At 38.8% G+C, this 17955-nt stretch overlaps 1 protein-coding gene across 2 annotated transcripts in view; it reads left to right on the top strand.

Annotated features, from left to right (window-relative positions):
* FRRS1 (ferric chelate reductase 1) overlaps window positions 1-17447 on the top strand; it is a 41689-nt gene extending 24242 nt beyond the window's left edge. Inside the window, exons 8-16 of one of the 2 annotated variants that reach the window (XM_042953013.1) lie at window positions 387-500; window positions 2054-2166; window positions 3767-3853; window positions 6335-6432; window positions 6917-6975; window positions 7781-7924; window positions 9260-9321; window positions 15754-15819; window positions 17404-17447. In XM_042953013.1, coding sequence (XP_042808947.1) covers window positions 387-500; window positions 2054-2166; window positions 3767-3853; window positions 6335-6432; window positions 6917-6975; window positions 7781-7924; window positions 9260-9321; window positions 15754-15780 — 704 coding nt within the window. In that variant the 3' untranslated portion in view covers window positions 15781-15819; window positions 17404-17447. Of the gene's footprint in view, window positions 1-386; window positions 501-2053; window positions 2167-3766; window positions 3854-6334; window positions 6433-6916; window positions 6976-7780; window positions 7925-9259; window positions 9322-9402; window positions 10196-15753; window positions 15820-17403 lie in introns of those variants that run through there. The other variant, XM_042953012.1, reaches the window with a different exon arrangement.
* Window positions 17448-17955: the final 508 nt, after the last annotated feature.

Below are 17955 nucleotides of genomic sequence, written 5' to 3'. Positions count from 1 at the left end.
GAGCAGAGAGAGAGAGGGAGACACAGAATGCAAAGCAGGCTCCAGGCTCTGAGCGGTCAGCATGGAGCCTGAGGCAGGGCTCGAACGTGTGAACCACAAGATGATGACCTGAGCTGAAGTCCTGAAGTCGGACGCTTAACTGACTGAGCCACTCAGGCACCCCTTGATTCATGTCTTCATTGGCTAAATTATCTCTTTAGCTTTTTTCAAGAGGATTGTATATACTTGAATATACATTTATGTGGCTTTTGCATATGAATGGCATCTCTGACAATATTTATTTTTTATTACCTTAAGAAGTTTTGTTTCTATGCCATGCCACTGTCTTTCTATTCCTCCTCTCCTAAGGAAGTAATTCTTCTTCATTTTCTTTTTAAAAATTTTAGGTCGAATATATAAGCATTCTCAGCAACCTTTGATTACATATGAGAAACATAATGTGACAGACTATCCAAAGAATGTGGGAGGCTCCCGTTCTTTATTTCTTCTGAAGGCTCATGGTAAGTTACCTGTATAGCATTATTATGTTTTGTGGAATAAATTTACCTGATGGCTCAGTGCTGGCTGGATTAGGAATGGTACTGAGCTTTATTTATTTATTTATTTATTTATTTTTAAATGTTTATTTATATTTGAGAGAGAGCATGAATGGGGGAGGGTCAGAGAGGGGGGTAAACAGAGGATCCGAAGTGGGCTCTGCACTGACAACAGGGAGCCTTATGCGGAGCTGGAACCCATGAACCATGAGATCATGACCTGAGCTGAAGTCAGATGCTCAACCCACTGAGCCACCCAAGTGCCCCAGTAGTGGGCATAATTTAGCAAAATGTATATAAGTCTTCTATGTTCAAATATTAACATTTGCAGGTAGCAGCGTCTATCTTAATGTTTGCAAATTTTTATTAAAAGTAGAGAGTAGGGATCATTCAGTGGTTTTAACCCTGGCTGCACTTTAAAATCACTAATGGAGCTTTTAAGACATCTATAATTTTTCAAGAGTGCCCTAGTTGTTTCTAACTGTAGCCAGAGTTAAGTATCACTGGGTTAATCAGTTTAATTTTTGTGAGACCTTAATTATGACATTTATTAAAATAAAGGCTTATAATAGAAGAGTGCTTTGTGATTTTGATTATTTAACAGTAGTTTAGTCTCAAAGATACAGTTTTGTTGAACTGATCAGTGTACAAAGTATTTGAGGGTATACAAATTACTCAGTGCTATACATAAATATTGTATACTTAAAATGATGAAATTAACTATGTTGGAAGAGCAGTTGTCTAAAAACAAGGCTCTGGTTCTACAGATAAAAGTTTATTCCATTCGAAAAGTAGCCTGTTTTATTTTCGAAAAGATGGGATTTAAAAGTAGGGGAATAGTATAGTGTATACTATACTATTCTTCAATACTAGTATTGGGTGGGGGGATGTTTCCTTATTTGGTATATTTCCTTTATATTCTTCAGTTATTCCTTCCAGTAGAGTTTCAATAAATGTCATCATAGTTAAGCTTGAAAATAACTTCATTATTGATAATTTGCTTCTAGTAGTAGCTCCAGTTTGACAGTAATGGGATTCACATGTAACATGCCTATTTGTTTTTCATTGTTTATTGGAATGAGAAGTGAGAAGGTGCTGAGATACCTGCAGAAGGGCTGTCTTAGTGTAATGGTTAAGAGCACAGTTGCTGAAGCCAGAGTGGGTTTGAATCCCGACTTTGTAACCTTAGGTGTTACTTAACTTCACTATTCTTTAGTTTCCCCAACCGGTGAAGGCGGAATACTAATTGTGACTACTTCATGGGATTGTTGTAAACATCAGTTAGATTAATACACGTAAAGCTCTTAGTGCCTGGCACGCAGTAGGAGCTACGGAAGTTTCGCTATTAGGAGTAGTGGTGGTGGTGGTAAAACTATGATATATAGGGAGTTGTTGGGTTATGCTTACATTCATTGAATGTATTTTGTTCGCTGTTTTCTATGTTCCGAGCACTTGGCTTGGTCATGTAAGAAACAGCTTGGTTTGTGATGTCAGCCATTCTATTTTTTCACCCACAGGTGCTTTAATGTTTGTGGCATGGATGACTACTGTTAGCATAGGTGTGCTCATGGCTCGGTTCTTCAAATTTGTTTGGGCAAAGCCTGTTTTTGGTCAAGCAGCTTGGTTTCAGGTAGGTGGGAGAAAAAGCTTAATGCAATTTCCATATTCTTTAAACATTGCAACATGAAAACTTATGTAGTATGTTTCTTTTTCTTTCTTTCTTTTTTTTTTTTTTGGTGGTTTACAGTTGTAGTTTTGGAATCCTAATAATTTCTTCATTTTGCCCTTTGATTTCCTAACCAACTGAAAATAGACATAAGATACTTGATGGAGGTCAAAATAGAGACAGCTTTATGAGGTTCAGAGTGGATTAGAGAATGTCTCGGGGCCATGTGCATTCATTCCTTTGTAACATACACTTTGGGACACAAAAGATCCTGACTTACATGTCTGTTTGGCCAAGGGGAGAGCCTGGAAGAACGTTCACTTCCTGCACTGAGTATAGATGAGTCAAGGAGGATAGGAGAGCAGAAGAAAGAAATAGTGGGGGTTAATGCATTTCTAAGCAGGGATCTGTCCTGTTTGTTGCCAATGAGTGGTTAGACTGTTCCTAGCTCACTAATCAAGATCATCTATCTCCTCTGTGTGTAGGAAGAGGAGCCAGAAGTGTTCCTTTTCATGCTGCACCTTTGCATGGGATGAGGAAGCAGTCTCCTAGTAGAAAGACAAGAGTCAGTAAGCACTCCTCAAAACAAAGGAAAACAAACTGTATCTTTCATGTGTCATGGAGTGTAGATAGTTGCACGTATAGTGGAATATTAGTAATTATGTGTTGAGCTAGAATGTACACATCTGCTTTTGAAGAAAATACTGCTTATTGAAACAGTTTTAACTTTATAAAGGGTATTCTTGAAACTTTATATTCATATAAATTTGTAGCATTTAAAACTTACCTCATCTAACCTCATTTCTCACTATTGGCTGGCAGAGTCAATCTGTTTTATTTGTCCTTACTACTGCTGTGTGCTTTGCTGCTGTCTGTCTCTGCCTTTGGCATCTCTGTCTTTCTCTGTCTCTGTTTCTCTCTCATGTGATCGTGTGGATATTCCCAACTGGAAAATTCTTTGTGTCTTTGCTTTACCAATTCAAATTCTCCACTGCTTTTAAAACTATGATGTGTATATATATGGTGTGATATGTAGAGTGATTATATGTCCTTTCCCTGGGATAGTTTTGGTTTGCACCATTTATCCTGGCATACTCAACTGTTACTCCACTCTCAATATTCTCAGGATTTAGACAATGAATTGACACTTCATATATGTTTCTCTGATCTACTCAGTTGTTTCCTAAGCTCCTTGGGAGACAGCTCTGTTTCCTTGCTGTCTCATTGTATCTGGTAGAGCACTGTGCTTGGTGGTGGTACTTAATAAAGGAAGGAAATGAAGGACTTGGCAAGTAGGTGTGCTCTGTGTGTGAAATATCCATTCCTGCTGCTCGTGCTGGTGAAGTCTTCGCAAATGCTTTGGAATGATGGGCATGGCAGCTTAGAATTTTCTTTAAAGTTCATTTAGTAAAATATTTTAAAACTCACTGCAAACTGTGATTAGATGTCAGTCAAATGCATGCCTTCAGGGAATCTCGCCCCATGATTTTTTCCCCACACTTATGCCAACTACTTTCACTTACATGGTTGACTGTCTTCTCATGGTGTCACTTCACCCTTGCAGGTACATCGGACGCTCATGCTCACTACTACTGCCCTCACCTGCATTGCTTTTGTTCTGCCTTTTATTTACAGAAGAGGCTGGAGTTGGGTAAGTATCTCTTCAACGGGATTTTTTTTTTTTATATAAATTCATTTTGATGACTGAGGAGATTGCTGTTTTATACTCACATGGATGGGTAAAAAGATATTTCTGCATACATCTCTCTTCTTTCCTTTTTTAATCATCTGGTGACTATTCCAGATGGCTGGGGGTCAGGGACAGAGCGAGGATGTTGTTGTGGATAACTGGGTAATGAAATGTATTTTTAGGCTACATCAAATGTTATATATACTCTACATAGCTTGGGTGAATTTTCTCACTGTGGAGTGGTGAAAATTCAAAGTGTGATACCTAAGGAATGTGAACACTGTAAGTGGTTTTCTCTAACTCACACTATGATTACCACTAAGCTAACACGAGAGCCAGGATATTTACTGGTATGTTCACTGGTGTATCTTAAGCACCCAGAGCAGATTCTAGTACATAGTAGGTCCTCAGTAATTATTGAATGAAGGGGTAAGGCTTACTGAAAACAAGCGATGTACCCAAGGTCAGAACCTGTGCTCTTTTGTAAAACTTTTCCAGTTTTACAGCCAGTCAGAATTCAATATCAAAATTCAATACAGTAAAACCTTGGATTGTGAGTAACTCATTCGGTGAGTGTTCTGTAAGACAAGTAGACATTTCTAATAAATTTTAACTTGACAAATGTGCGATGTCTTGTAATACAAGTAGCACCTGATGCTGAATGTCGCATGATCACCACTGAGCCAATGATTCTTGAAATTCGCTTTGATATACAAGTGCTTTGGATTACAAGCCTGTTTCTGGAACAAATTATGTTCTCAAACCAAGGTTTTACTGTATTTCACTTTGGGCTGTTGCCGTAAGGGCAAGACTGATGAATCTTGGGTCACTAAGAAACCTCCCTCCTGCTTTTTAGGTAGTTTCTAGATTGGCCGACCTATTTTTTAAAGGAAATTATGAAGATTTTCTGATATGAACTTTATTTTATGCAGGTATTTGGGTCTTAATACTTATTATATAAACTCTGTAGTTTGCACTCTTTGCAGTTTATGATTAGGATAGTATAAAGGGAATAGTATAGTAGCAACGTCACAGACTTTCTGAGAATTGAGAGTTAAATAGCTGAAAGTACTTAGGCTAGTTTCCTGTGCATTCTAAGCAAATACAAGAATTTTGCGGCAGATGTTACTGTTGCTTTATGAGATAGAGGCACTCTCCTTCTCCATGGTCCTGGTTATCATTTTATCTGTGTATAACTGAGTCCATGGCTTGAAAGTGTTTTTCTAATGTTCTTTTGTCAGCTTATTGTTCCTGTTTACCAAAGCTTCCTATCATGGCTTGGAAACCACTATATCCTTCTTCTAGATCACAGATTTTAGAGTCTACCCAAGCACGGCAGTCAGTGACAACAGACTGTAATATTCCCCCATCTAAACATGTCACAGGTTAGAGCATCTCCTTAGTCCCTCTCTTAAGTTTTTAAGTGGAAAAATTGTGCTAAGTGCCAAATGTGCTAAAACTGTCTGCTCTTTTGAGCAGATATACAGCGTCTCTAAGAGAGGGGTGGAGCCGAAACTGTTGAGATACTTTGTTGATGGTCTTTTCTCGGGTTAGACCTTCATTCCGAACAGAGGAGATAAGATTTTAATGCAGTGGCTATATAGGCTATTCATTTAATCAACATTCATTGAGTGACTAAGGTTCTATTAAGCACTTGAGTTATAAGGAATCATATATAGAACCTTCATCTCAGGAAAACACAGAGGTCTGAACAAATAATTACCATACATTGGGATGATTGCTCCTGACATGAGGATACTAACTAGTCCTGGGTGGGGTGTACTGGTTTGGTATTGGTGATCACCTAACATCCTAATGGGGGAGAGGCAGCGCTCTGCATGGCTGCCACCACCACCATTTACACACTCTGTGGCATTGGACACATCGCTTGATATCTCTAAGTTTCGGTTCCTCATTTTAGAAATGGGATATTGATCATATGACTTCACTCATATGAGGACCTTAAGATGTAAAACAGATGAACATAAGGGAAGGGAAGCAAAAATAATATAAAAACAGGGAGGGGGACAAAACAGAAGAGACTCATAAATATGGAGGACAAACTGAGGGTTACTGGAGGGGGTGTGGGAGGGGGGATGGGCTAAATGGGTAAGGGGCACTAAGGAATCTACTTCTGAAATCATTGCACTATACGCTAATGAACTTGGATGTAAATTAAAAAAATAAATTAAATAAAAAAATTAAAAAAATAAAGGTGGGATATTGATAACTGTCAAGCATTGTAGTGAGCATTAGTAATAATGTCTATCAAGTATGTGCTTGGTATAAAGTAGGCACTCAGTGAATGGTACCTATTATTAATAATAAATGTTTAAAGCTACAGAAAAACACTAAGAGTACATCTGTGTGTATTATTTTTAACATGAGGATTTAAACTGATGGGCGAGATCGAGATTATTGAAATGATGTAACTTTGTTCAGTATGCAGGTTATCACCCGTACCTTGGCTGTATAGTGATGGTTTTAGCAGTTCTTCAGCCTCTTCTGGCGGCCTTCAGGCCACCTTTATATGACCCCAGGTATTTATAGCTTTTTAAAAATTTTTTTACATGTTTATTTATTTAGTTTGAGAGAGAGAGAGAGAGAGCGAGCAGGCACATGCACATGGGAGAGGAGCAGAAAGAGAAGGAGAGAGAGAATCCCAAGCAGGCTCCATGCTGTCAGCATAGAGCCTGATGCGGGGCTCGATCTCATGAACCACGGGTGAGATCATGACCTGAGCTGAAATCAAGAGTTAGACACTTAACAGACTGAGCCACTCAGGCACCTTGAGTACTTATCACTTTTATATATAAATGGCCTTAACATTATTTGGCAAACTAATTCCTTTTTAAGTGAAAATCCTTTGCACTTTATGAAATTCAGTGATAAATTATATTTACTTTAAAAGGTTTTAAAGCGTATTTCAGATATCTAATTCTCAGGTGCATGCTTTTTATTCTCTTGGGAATTAATTGTAGCTCTGTCTCTTTTGAGAATACTGATTGGTTCTTTATTTGGTAGAAGGCAAATGTTTAACTGGACGCACTGGAGTATGGGAACAGCTGCTAGAATAATAGCAGGTAAGTAATTGTGATGCCACTTATTCATATATAATTGCTGGTTGTTTATATTGCAAGTTGTAATTTGGATTAAATGATTTTTAGATGTATTGGTAATTCGAGTAATTGGTTGTTGAGGGGAAATCAACCTTAAACATTGAAATCCAGAAAGTAATTTCTAGAGGTAACTATTTAAGTTGTTATTTCAGTTTTAAGTTTAAGGTTTTTAAAATTGCTTTAAAACTTTCCTTCTAAGACTTTTTTTTAGCATTTGCCTTTGCCAGCAGAATAAGCAAGCTATGCTAATGGCCAAATGCTCAAGTTGAGGGTCATTTGTGAGTTGGGCTGAGGTGGGCTGTCTGCAGATCTTTTCCATGGGGATGGTACCTTCCAGGGAAGGTGATTGTCAAAAGTCAAGCACAGTTATCCAGTATATTTTTATGTGTTGTATAATAAATTCCTAAACTGACATCTCCTACTCTCACATTTCTGTAGTCTTTGGGGGTTCTTCACGGAGGGAGGAGTATAGTTAGCAATGATTTCCATACTTTTCTCCCTTCCAACATTGCAGACTTAAAGCTTTTTGGAAAGTTTGAGTGTCTCTTTTTAAACAATTGGTGGATCATGATTATAATTTCCCATCTGACCGTTTCTAGTCTTACAATAAAAAAAAGATTAAATTAACTCTTTGGTCTTAAATATTAATCTAATTCATCTCATAAACTCTTACTGTGTTTTAGTTGATATAGTTCACACACGTACACACATAATTATCTCTCTTGGTGGTGACTACATTTGAATATATATATTTTTCTTCTAAATGTAGTGGCAGCAATGTTCCTGGGAATGGATTTACCAGGACTGAATCTTCCTGGCCCATGGAAAACCTATGCAATGACTGGATTTGTAGCCTGGCATGTTGGGACTGAAATTGTCCTGGAGATACATGCTTACCGACTTTCTCGAAAAGGTAGCCTGCTCAAAAAGCCATGTTACGTAGAATCACTTCTATACAAACTCTTGGAATGTAATTAGTTTCTAGATACTAGTGGTTGATGCTTACATGATAGCTCACTGAAAATGTCTGTGGTGATTAGTCAGTGTTAGAACTCGTGGAAATATTCTTTGTATTTTATACTCATTAGTATTAGAATTTGTGAGTAAAAAGGGGAACGATTTTAGGTTTTGGGGAAGAAGTCTTTTTTCAGTAAGTACTTTTTATTTTGATGCTGGTCTGGAGGCAGTACACACTGAGGTTCCTGAATGCGTGGAGCTGAAGGAACCCAGAAATGGAGGAAGAAGAGCTGCCCAAAGTCAACAGAGGGAAAAGCTGCAGACAGATTTTACCTATTTGATAAATGTGCTGTGTGCTATCACTTAGGTTTTCATATACATAATTTATAGCTGCCTAACTAGGCAGGCTAGATAGGAAGAACTTACTTTGCCCAAGCTTTCTGGTGGCAAGGTCCATTTTGGTTTTGGTGCCAAAGATATCTGTAGCCATTAGGCATCAAGATACCTATAGCCATTAGGAGTGGACAAATTAGTAGAGAGTGGGTGGTGACATTCTTTAAAAATTTTTTTTATTGTTTTTTATTTTTTGAGAGAGAGAAAGCAAGCTGGGGAGGGGCAGAGAGAGAGAGAGAGAGAGAGAGAGAGAATCTGAAGCAGGCTCCAGGCTCTGAGCTGTCAGCACAGAGCCTGACGTGGGCTCAGACTCTCAAACTGAGATCATGACCTGAGCCAAAGTCAGAGGCTTAACCGACTGAGCCACTCAGGCACCCCGAGAGTGGGTGACATTTTAAACTAGCTTGGTTTCTGGGCTGTGTCCTTTGTATCTTATTTAGTTTCCAACCCCCTTAAATGGTAATTAAAGGTGGACTTCTAAAAACAAAACCTCTTTGTTGTGAATCTAGGAGCTTTTCAGAGCCGAGTAGTAAAAATCTGTCCTGCCATTTTTGGTCCTTGATAGGGTCACATAGATGGGGTTTTTGATGACCACTGAATTATGGTGTGCTGTTTAAAATACATATATACTTAAAATGTGGTTTGTTAAGACACTGATATGGTGTTTATTGACCGGAAGAGGCATGTTTTAAGTCCCTTGACAAATGTGTGCTGTAGCCAGCCTGTCCCAATTTGTGAGAGCCTTATATATTCAGGAAGTTTGTAACGTTTAGTAGCTTGAAATGAGAGAATATATACCCTGGAAATCAGCAAATGCTACACATCACTTTTTTTTTTTGAGAGTTAGTTTATTGGCATACTCACTGGCCTCATAAACTTATGTTGTTGTTCTTGACAGTTGAAATATTGGATGATGCCAGAATTCAGATCCTTCAGTCATTTACTGTAGCTGAAGCGGAAGTAAGTACTCCTTTCCTTACTTATTGACACAAACCTTAATGATAGTCGTTTCTTTCTTTCATATCTCAATTTTTCTTTCAGGGACATGCTTTTAAAAAGGTGGCGTTAGCAGTTTATATCTGTGGGAATGTGACTTTTCTCATCATATTCTTATCTGCAATCAATCATCTATGAGCAAGCAAAGACCTTGGCTTTGCAGACCAGATGATAATTATCATTAAGCCAAAGAAACTTGAAGCCTGTACCGACTGCCTGGAACGTATTCATGAATTCTAATTTGGAAGACCAGGCCATGTCTGTAGAGGAATTCCGAAGTATGGTCCTTAGGGATCAGCTTTCAGCAGGGTCCTATGGATTCGAAAAAGGATATCAAGCCTTTGTGTGTGATTCTGAGTGTTACCAAGGAAGGTTGTACTTGAGGAGAAGTGATTATCAAATATTTTCTATGATGAGATTTTTAGAATGTTAGCATTTAAGAAAATAACTGTTTGGAAAGGCAGAAATGATGTCATTCGGATGAAATGGGGATTCTATTAAGGTACATGTATTTTGGGCTATAGGGGTGCTGTGGTACTTTAAAGAAACCATCTATACTTGTTTATCAGGATGGTTTTTCTTAGGACTTTTTGTGAAACTATGTTTTCCAGTTTAGTGTTTTGGACATGTCCTTTTTTCTGTGTGTTCTGTTACTTCTCTGGTAAAGGTGGAGGTGGGGCTAACATTGTATTCACATTTAATTATATTGTGAATATTATAATTTCTTTCTTAGTGATGAAATGCAAGTATGCATCTTCTGCTTAAGACTGTATTTATATGGGCGCCTGGGTGGCTCATTTGGTTAAGCCTCCGACTCTTGATTTCAGCTCAGGTCATGATCTCATGGTTCGTAAGTTTGAGCCCCACACTGGGCTCTGTGCTAACAGCGCAGAGCCTGCTTGGGATTCTCTCTCTCTCCTTTTCTCTCTGCCTCTCCTCTGTGCTGCTTGTGCTCTCTCTCTCAAAATAAATAAATAAACATTTAGTAAAAAATACTGTATTTATATATTCAGTTACAGGGCTGAAATGATATTTTATATGTGAATTGTTTTGAGTGTAAGATTCAAGTCCTAGCTTTTGGAGATTGTAGACTTGCATTTCAAAATTAATAAAATTTACCCTTGTAAATATATTTAAGAGCTACTCTCTTTCTTTGTGGTAATAAATAATATGGGTGGATCTTTTTTGTTAGAAGTTCCTGATGCTGTAATGAATTAGAACGTCAGTGTTGTTTTCCTTCCTACTCTAATAATCTCTTTTTTTAGTGGCTGGGTTTCCTATTTGCTATGAGGACTTCTCACCAGTGGGTGGCACCATAATACCAAAGTACTGCTTTGTTTCTGTTTCATTGTGCTGTCACTCATTTCTAGTACTTGGATAATACCATGGAGTGGCATTTCCCTTAATTCCGCCAACTCTTAATTTGTATTTGAAAAGTTTCTGCCTTTTTTTTTTTTTTGGTGGGGTAAGGGGTTTGGGGTTGTGAGTTAGAAACTGAGATTAGGGACTGTTATTATTTTTCCTGGTTACTTCTGTTTGTTTTCTAATCATGATTATTTGTAACAATTGCTTGATAGTTCCCTTTACATTCATCTGACTCTGTAACAAATGAATATAACTATTTTAATCAGAGGAAATAAACAAAACGGGACATTGCAAAAAGAAGCTTAGGAAGGCATATTTTATCTTTTAGGCATTCTTTCTGATTATGTTATAGTTTCTGCTTGGTCTGAGGACCTAATTTGTATTTGGCGTTAATAATAGCCTTAGCTGTATATCCTATTGTATCCTACATCTTTTATGGGGTAAAATGATATGGAAGTTTTATTTTTGTTCCTTATATAAGTGTTTATCATAAATAGCTTAGGGTTGAGATGTGAATCTTCTGTGTTCATGGTCTGTGCCAGGCTACTTACAGTTTCAATTTTTTTCTTAAATAGTTTCATTAATTTTTTTTAGTATAGAAAAGTGTATACTAAAATATTTTCTTCCAGTTTTCAATTATAAGGGGCTTAAAGGTTAATAAATTTTAATACAAGTTTGTATATGACAAAGAAAAATTCTTTTAAGGGGAAAATGAACCTGTTGTGTTTGGTTTTCAAGTATGTGGACTTACTGAATTTCCATCACTGAGGTTAAGATATTTTAACTTTTTCTTTTTAACTGGTTCATCTTTTGGCACTATTTTGATATATCATCAACATACAGAATTCTCCAAAAAGTCTTTAATCTTGATAGATGCCATTTTATTAATACCAAATTATGATTTTTCTGTTTATGAATTGTTAATATCCACAGATTGAAAAATGCCTATTCTTCACTCCTTCTTCTTCATCATTTCTTCTTGTTTTTGTAATAAACAGTTTTTTTTAACTTCCTTTGCTAGGAGTGATTGTAGAACTAAATGCCTTTAGATCTTCATCAGTGTTGCCGCTGAAGTTATGATCAAAATCAAAACTTTTAAGGGTGTCTGAGTGGCCCAGTTGTTAAGAGCTTAAGTGTTGAACTCTTGATTTCGGCATAGGTCATGAACTCTCACAGTCTTGAGATTGAAGGGCTCCTGCTGGGTGTGGAGCCTGCTTAAGATTCTCTTGCGCACCTGGGAGGCTCAGTTGGTTAAGCGTCAGACTTCTTGGCTCAAGTCATGATCCCCCGGTCTGTCAGTTTAAGCCCTGCATTGGGTGAGCTTGTGCCCCACTTCCAGTGAGCACGAGCCCTGCTTCCAGTGAGAGCACAAGCACACTTCGGTTGAGCGGGAGCCCTGCTGTGGCTGAGCATGAGCCCCACCGCTTTGGTTGAGCGGGAGCCCTGCTGCGGGTGAGCTCGAGCCCTGCTTCCAGTGAGAGCACGAGCCCGCTTCGGTTGAGCGGAAGCCCTGCTGCGGGTGAGCACGAGCCCTGCTTCCAGTGAGCACGAGCCCCGCTTCGGTTGAGCGGGAGCCCTGCTGCGGGTGAGCACGAGCCCTGCTTCCAGTGAGCACGAGCCCCGCTTCGGTTGAGCGGGAGCCCTGCTGCGGGTGAGCACGAGCCCCGCTTCCGGTGAGCACGAGTCCTGCTTTGGTTGAGCTGGAGCCCTGCTTCTGGTGAGCCCTGCTTCTTTTTCCCTTCCCTTCCCTTCCCTTCCCTTCCCTTCCCTTCCCTTCCCTTCCCTTCCCCTTCCCCTTCCCCTTCCCCTTCCCCTTCCCCTTCCCCTTCCCCTTCCCCTTCCCCTTCCCCTTCCCCTTCCCCTTCCCCTTCCCCTTCCCCTTCCCCTTCCCCTTCCCCTTCCCCTTCCCCTTCCCCTTCCCCTTCCCCTTCCCCTTCCCCTTCCCCTTCCCCTTCCCCTTCCCCTTCCCCTTCCCCTTCCCCTTCCCCTTCCCCTTCCCCTTCCCCTTCCCCTTCCCCTTCCCCTTCCCCTTCCCCTTCCCCTTCCCCTTCCCCTTCCCCTTCCCCTTCCCCTTCCCCTTCCCCTTCCCCTCCCCCTCCCCCTCCCCCTCCCCCCCTCCCCCTCCCCCTCCCCCTCCCCCTCCCCCTCCCCTCTCCCTTTCCTCCCCTCCCCTCCCCTTTGCCGCTTGCCCACTTGTACCCTCTCCCCCCAAAAATGTTTTTTCTCTCTCTCCCTCTGCCCCTCCCCTGCACATGCACCCACTCTCTCAGGAAAAAAAAAAAATTATAAGTTACCTTCCTAAATATGGTTTCCATTATAAGATGAAAATAAGTAATGTTTTTTGGAAAAGATGAAACAAATTCTAGAAAATTGTGGTTGGTTAACATTCACAACTGAGGCTGTTTTTTGCTTTTATTATTTTTTGCTCTGTGGAAGCCAGTCTTAAAGGCAAAGGTAGCCTATGGCATAAGTAATCAAATAAATGAATTAAATTCACTTTAGTGCTTACTTGGCTTCTATCAGGATTTGTAATGTGTGAATTGAATATCACTTCTGATATTCATCCCTTCCACATCCTGCCTCCAGTCCAGGATGCAGTGAAAATAGAGATGCCGACTGGCAGCTGATGCCAACTAGGAAGCTCTAGGGGTGCATGTAGCTTTTGGCTGAAATTTTATTTATCTCTATACTCTGGTAAAGCAGAAAAAAAAAAAAAAGAACAAAGGTTCTTGTTTAAGGTAAGTCATTATAGGTGGGAATGAAAGATAGGATTCTTCTAAGCTCTTTTCAAATTTGATTAGGATACACACTGTTCCAATCCATTTGCGGCTTCTTTCCTCTTTGCCCAGTACCCAGGCTCATCTGCATCCAGGTCGCTGATGGTCGTGGTGCTGCCTGGAATGCCCATTTGTTTCCCCCCTTCTAGCAGAAGCTTCCTCATTCTTGGAGCCTTCCCTGGTTCTTCCTTCCACATGGGTCTCTCTTGACCACTGTTACAAGTGGCATGGTAGTGGGCTAGGAGGCAGCCGATACTGTCAATTCAAAGGGATTGGGAGTTTGGGGATGGAGTTGGGAGACTTGCATATGCATGTTTGTATTACAAGCTTCCTGTCCTTGGGCAAATGACTTATCCTCCTTGGACCTCATTTCTTCATCTGTAAAGCCCACCTCACAGGGCAATTGTGAGGAATGAATGAAGTGATTCTAGCAAAAGGTGCTTTGTACACGTTGTTGATGATGTTGTTGCTGTTTGATTACAGTGTTAAACTTTAGTCATTTTTACAAATGAAATGTGTATTTTTGTTTTATAAAAAGTTTTGATGTTCACCTTGAGAAAAATATGCTCAGTGAAATAACTAGGTGTAAATGGACAACCATTACATAATTTTATGTATTTGAAGTACCTGGACTTGTCAAATTCATGGAGAAGAAAGTAGAATGGTGATTTTCAGGGGCTGAGGGAGAGGAAGGAATGGGGGGTTAGTTAGTGTTTTAATACTTTCTGTTTGGGATATGAAGTAGTTCCAGAGATTGATAGTAGTGATGCTTGCATAACACTGAATTCATCTAAAAGTGGTTAAAATGGTATATTTTGTGGTATGTATATTTTTACCACAATAAAATTTTTTTTTTGATATTCATAGCAGCACTATTCACAATAGCCAAATGGCAGAACTAGTCCACATGTCCATCAACAGATGAATGGATAAACAAATTGTGGGACATACATACAAGAAAATATTATCAGCCATAGAAAGGAATGAGGTACTGATACATGCTATAATGTGAATGAACCTCCAAAATGTTATACGAAGTAAAAGAAGTCACATGTAAAAGGTCACATATTATGATTCCACTTATGTGAAATATCCAGAATGAGTAAATCCATAGAGACAGCAGAGTGGTGGTTGCCAGGGTCTTGGGGGTGGGGGAGGAGGGAATGGGGAGTAATTGCGTACTGGGAATAAGATTTTATTTTGGAGTGATGAAAATGTTTTGGAGATAGAGTTGATAGTTGTACAACGTTGTGAATGTGAGAAATGTCACTAAATTGTCCACTGTAAAGTGGTTATTTTATGTTGTGTGACTTTTACCTCAGTAAAACAAATATTTGTCTTATTATTGCTTTTGGATTATACCTTTTGGTGGAAAGATTTAGGGTTTTTGCTGGCTGTAGAGTTGGTATCAGCTTCATTTCATTATCAAAGAAGTTAATGTAATTTTATTTTATGCTTGGTCACATACCTCTAGTTTAGGGTGGAGTAACTTCCTAGAACATATCTTTAGAAGTATATCTTCATATGATGTCTTATTCATGTGTAAAAGAAATTGTTACTGTATTCTGGGTTTCCCATAAGGACCTAAGCACATTTTTGATTTGTAATCAGACACTGGTATATGGTAATCAAATTCTTGGGATAAGAATTTCCTGAATCCATACATTTTAAATATGTACTGTCAATAATGCTGATAATGCCAATAATGGCTGAGTGAGATCCTGCCAAACTGAGTCTCCTCCAGAAAACTAGTGTAAACTTCAAAAAGTAGTTACTTGAAGGTCCTGAAAAGTGAACTGAAGTAGGAGGATGCTGGTGAGGAGTCCACACTCAGAGGAGGAAAATTGTTTAGAGTGCCCTGTTTTCAAAGTTTTTAGCTTTGGGGCAGTTGTAGTCAACTGGCTGTGGTGCTAGGTGGCAGTGCATAGGAAACCAGAGAACTGATGGTTGGGCCAACTGCCACCATCAGGGGGAGGGACAGGATGATCTTGGAAAGAAAACACAAGAGAAGGGATTCCAGTTCCTATTTGCCCACAACTCTGGTTGACCTCTGGATGTGTTCACATACATGAAGTGAACACAAAGCAGTTAGAGCAAAGAAAATGAGTAGTTGACCTCAGATTGGAGTTATAACACAAGAAAGAGTTTGCAGTCTAACCCAGTTAATTGCCTGCTAAAACAAAAGAAGCAACATCCATTGGAGAAAAATAAGAGAATCCAGTATTTTTATAACCTAATATTTTATGATGTACAGATGATAATCCAACATTACCTGACTTAAGAAGAACCAGGAAATTCTGACCCATTCTCCAAAGCAGAGGTTAGTTGACTTTTTCTCTAAAGGGCCTGTTGGAAAATATTTTAGGCTTTGTGGATCACATATGGTCTCTGTAGAATATGTGGTGTTTTGTTTGTGTTGTTAGTTTGTTTGTTTACAAATCCTTCAAAAATGTGAGAAACCATTTTTAATGTGAGCAATACAAAAGTATACAAAAACAGGACGTGGGATAGATTTGGCCTGTGGGCTGTATTTCAACCCATGCTCTAAAGAAAGAATAATCAATGGGGACCAACCTCTAAGACTTCTTAGATGATTAGAGTCAAGAAATAGGATTTTTAAAAAATGTTTATTTATTTATTTTTGAGAGAGAAAGCACAGTGGAGGAGGGACAGAGAGAGAGAGAGAGAGAGAGAGAGAGAGAGAGAGAGACAAAATCTGAAGCAGGCTTCAGGCTCTGAGCTGTCAGCACAGAGCCTGACGTGGGGCTCGAACCCATGAACTGTGAAATCATGACCTGAACCAAAGTCAGATGCTCAACTGACTGAGCCACTTAGGCACCCCATGAAATAAGGATTTTAAAGCATCTATTATAACTGTTCTCAATGACATAAAAGAAAATATACTTGCTGTAAATAAAAAAAGATGCACAGAAATAGAAACAGTATGAAAGGACCATATAGAAATTGGGGAGCTGAAGAACTAAAACTATTTGAAAAATCCACTGGAGGGAATTAATATCAGAATGGAGATGACACAGAAAACAACTCATGAACTTGAAGATAGATGAATAGAGATTGTCTCATGTTTTAAGAGAAGAAAGAAAAAATTTTGGGAAAGAATTAAACAGAGTTTCAGGGACCTGTTAAATGATGGCATCTTTAGGTATTACCTAAGGAGAGGAGAATCTGTGGAGATAATGGCTAGAAAATTCCCAAATTTGTTAAAAGCCTTAACTTTACTGACTCATGATACAGAAAAACAAAAAAATCACATATATATATGAAGGCAGTTATTCTTTTTAATATCATGGTCAAGCTTTTGAAAGCAAAAAACATAGAGCAAATCTTGAAGTGAGAAAGAGAAAAAGGAAGGATTATATATATAGGGTAGCAATGATTTGGTTAACATCTAACATCTCATAGGAATCTATAGAGGCCAGAAAGAGTGGAATAACATTTTTAAAGTTGAAAGAAAAAGTCATCAAGGATTCTATCTAAAAAAAAAATCCTTCAAGATTTAGCACAAAGTGAAGACATTTTTTGGGTGAAAGACAGCTAAGAGAATTTGTTGCTAGCACATTTGCAGTATAAGAAATGCAAAAGGAAATTCTGCAGGCTGAAGAGAAGGGATACTAAATGAGAGCATGGATCCTCAGAATGGAATGAAGAACACTCAAATGAATTTACCAATGGCAAATATTGGTAAATATAAAATTCTTTTTGTACGTTTCCTACTTAAATTCTTTATAATAAATATGTCTGTTTTAAGCAAACAATTGAAAAATACATTGCTTCAAGGGGTTTGTAATATATATGGATGTAATAACAAGTTAGTGTAAAGAATGGGAGGGATAATAGACCTATATAGTTGTAAGATGTCTGCATTTTATTTAAAATTATACAGTGTTACGTCTCCAGAGGCAAGAGAGAAGCAAAAATGGAATATTGGGACCTCATCAAAATAAAAAGCTTCTGCACAGTGAAGGAAACAATCAGCAAAACTAAAAGGCAACTGATGGAATGGGAGAAGATATTTGCAAATGACATATCAGATAAAGGGTTAGTATCCAAAATCTATAAAGAACTTAACAAACTTGATACCCAAAAAACAAATAATCCAGTGAAGAAATGGGCAAAAGACATGAATAGACACTTCTCCAAAGAAGACATCCAGATGGCCAACCGACACATGAAAAAATGCTCAACATCACTCATCATCAGGGAAATACAGATCAAAACCACAATGAGATACCACCTCACACCTGGTAGAATGGCTAATGTTAACAACTCAGACAGAAACAGATGTTGGCGAGGATGCGGAGAAAGAGGATCTCTTTTGCACTGCTGGTGGGAATGCACACTGGTGCAGCCACTCTGGAAAGCAGTATGGAGCTTCCTCAAAAAATTAGAAATAGAAGTACCCTGTAACCCAGCAATTGCACTACTAGGTATTTAT

Source organism: Panthera leo, chromosome C1 (assembly GCF_018350215.1).
Source record: "Panthera leo isolate Ple1 chromosome C1, P.leo_Ple1_pat1.1, whole genome shotgun sequence".
NCBI lineage: Eukaryota > Metazoa > Chordata > Mammalia > Carnivora > Felidae > Panthera > Panthera leo.
Note: the sequence above shows the minus strand (reverse complement) of the source record. Positions and strands in the feature narration are given on the sequence as shown.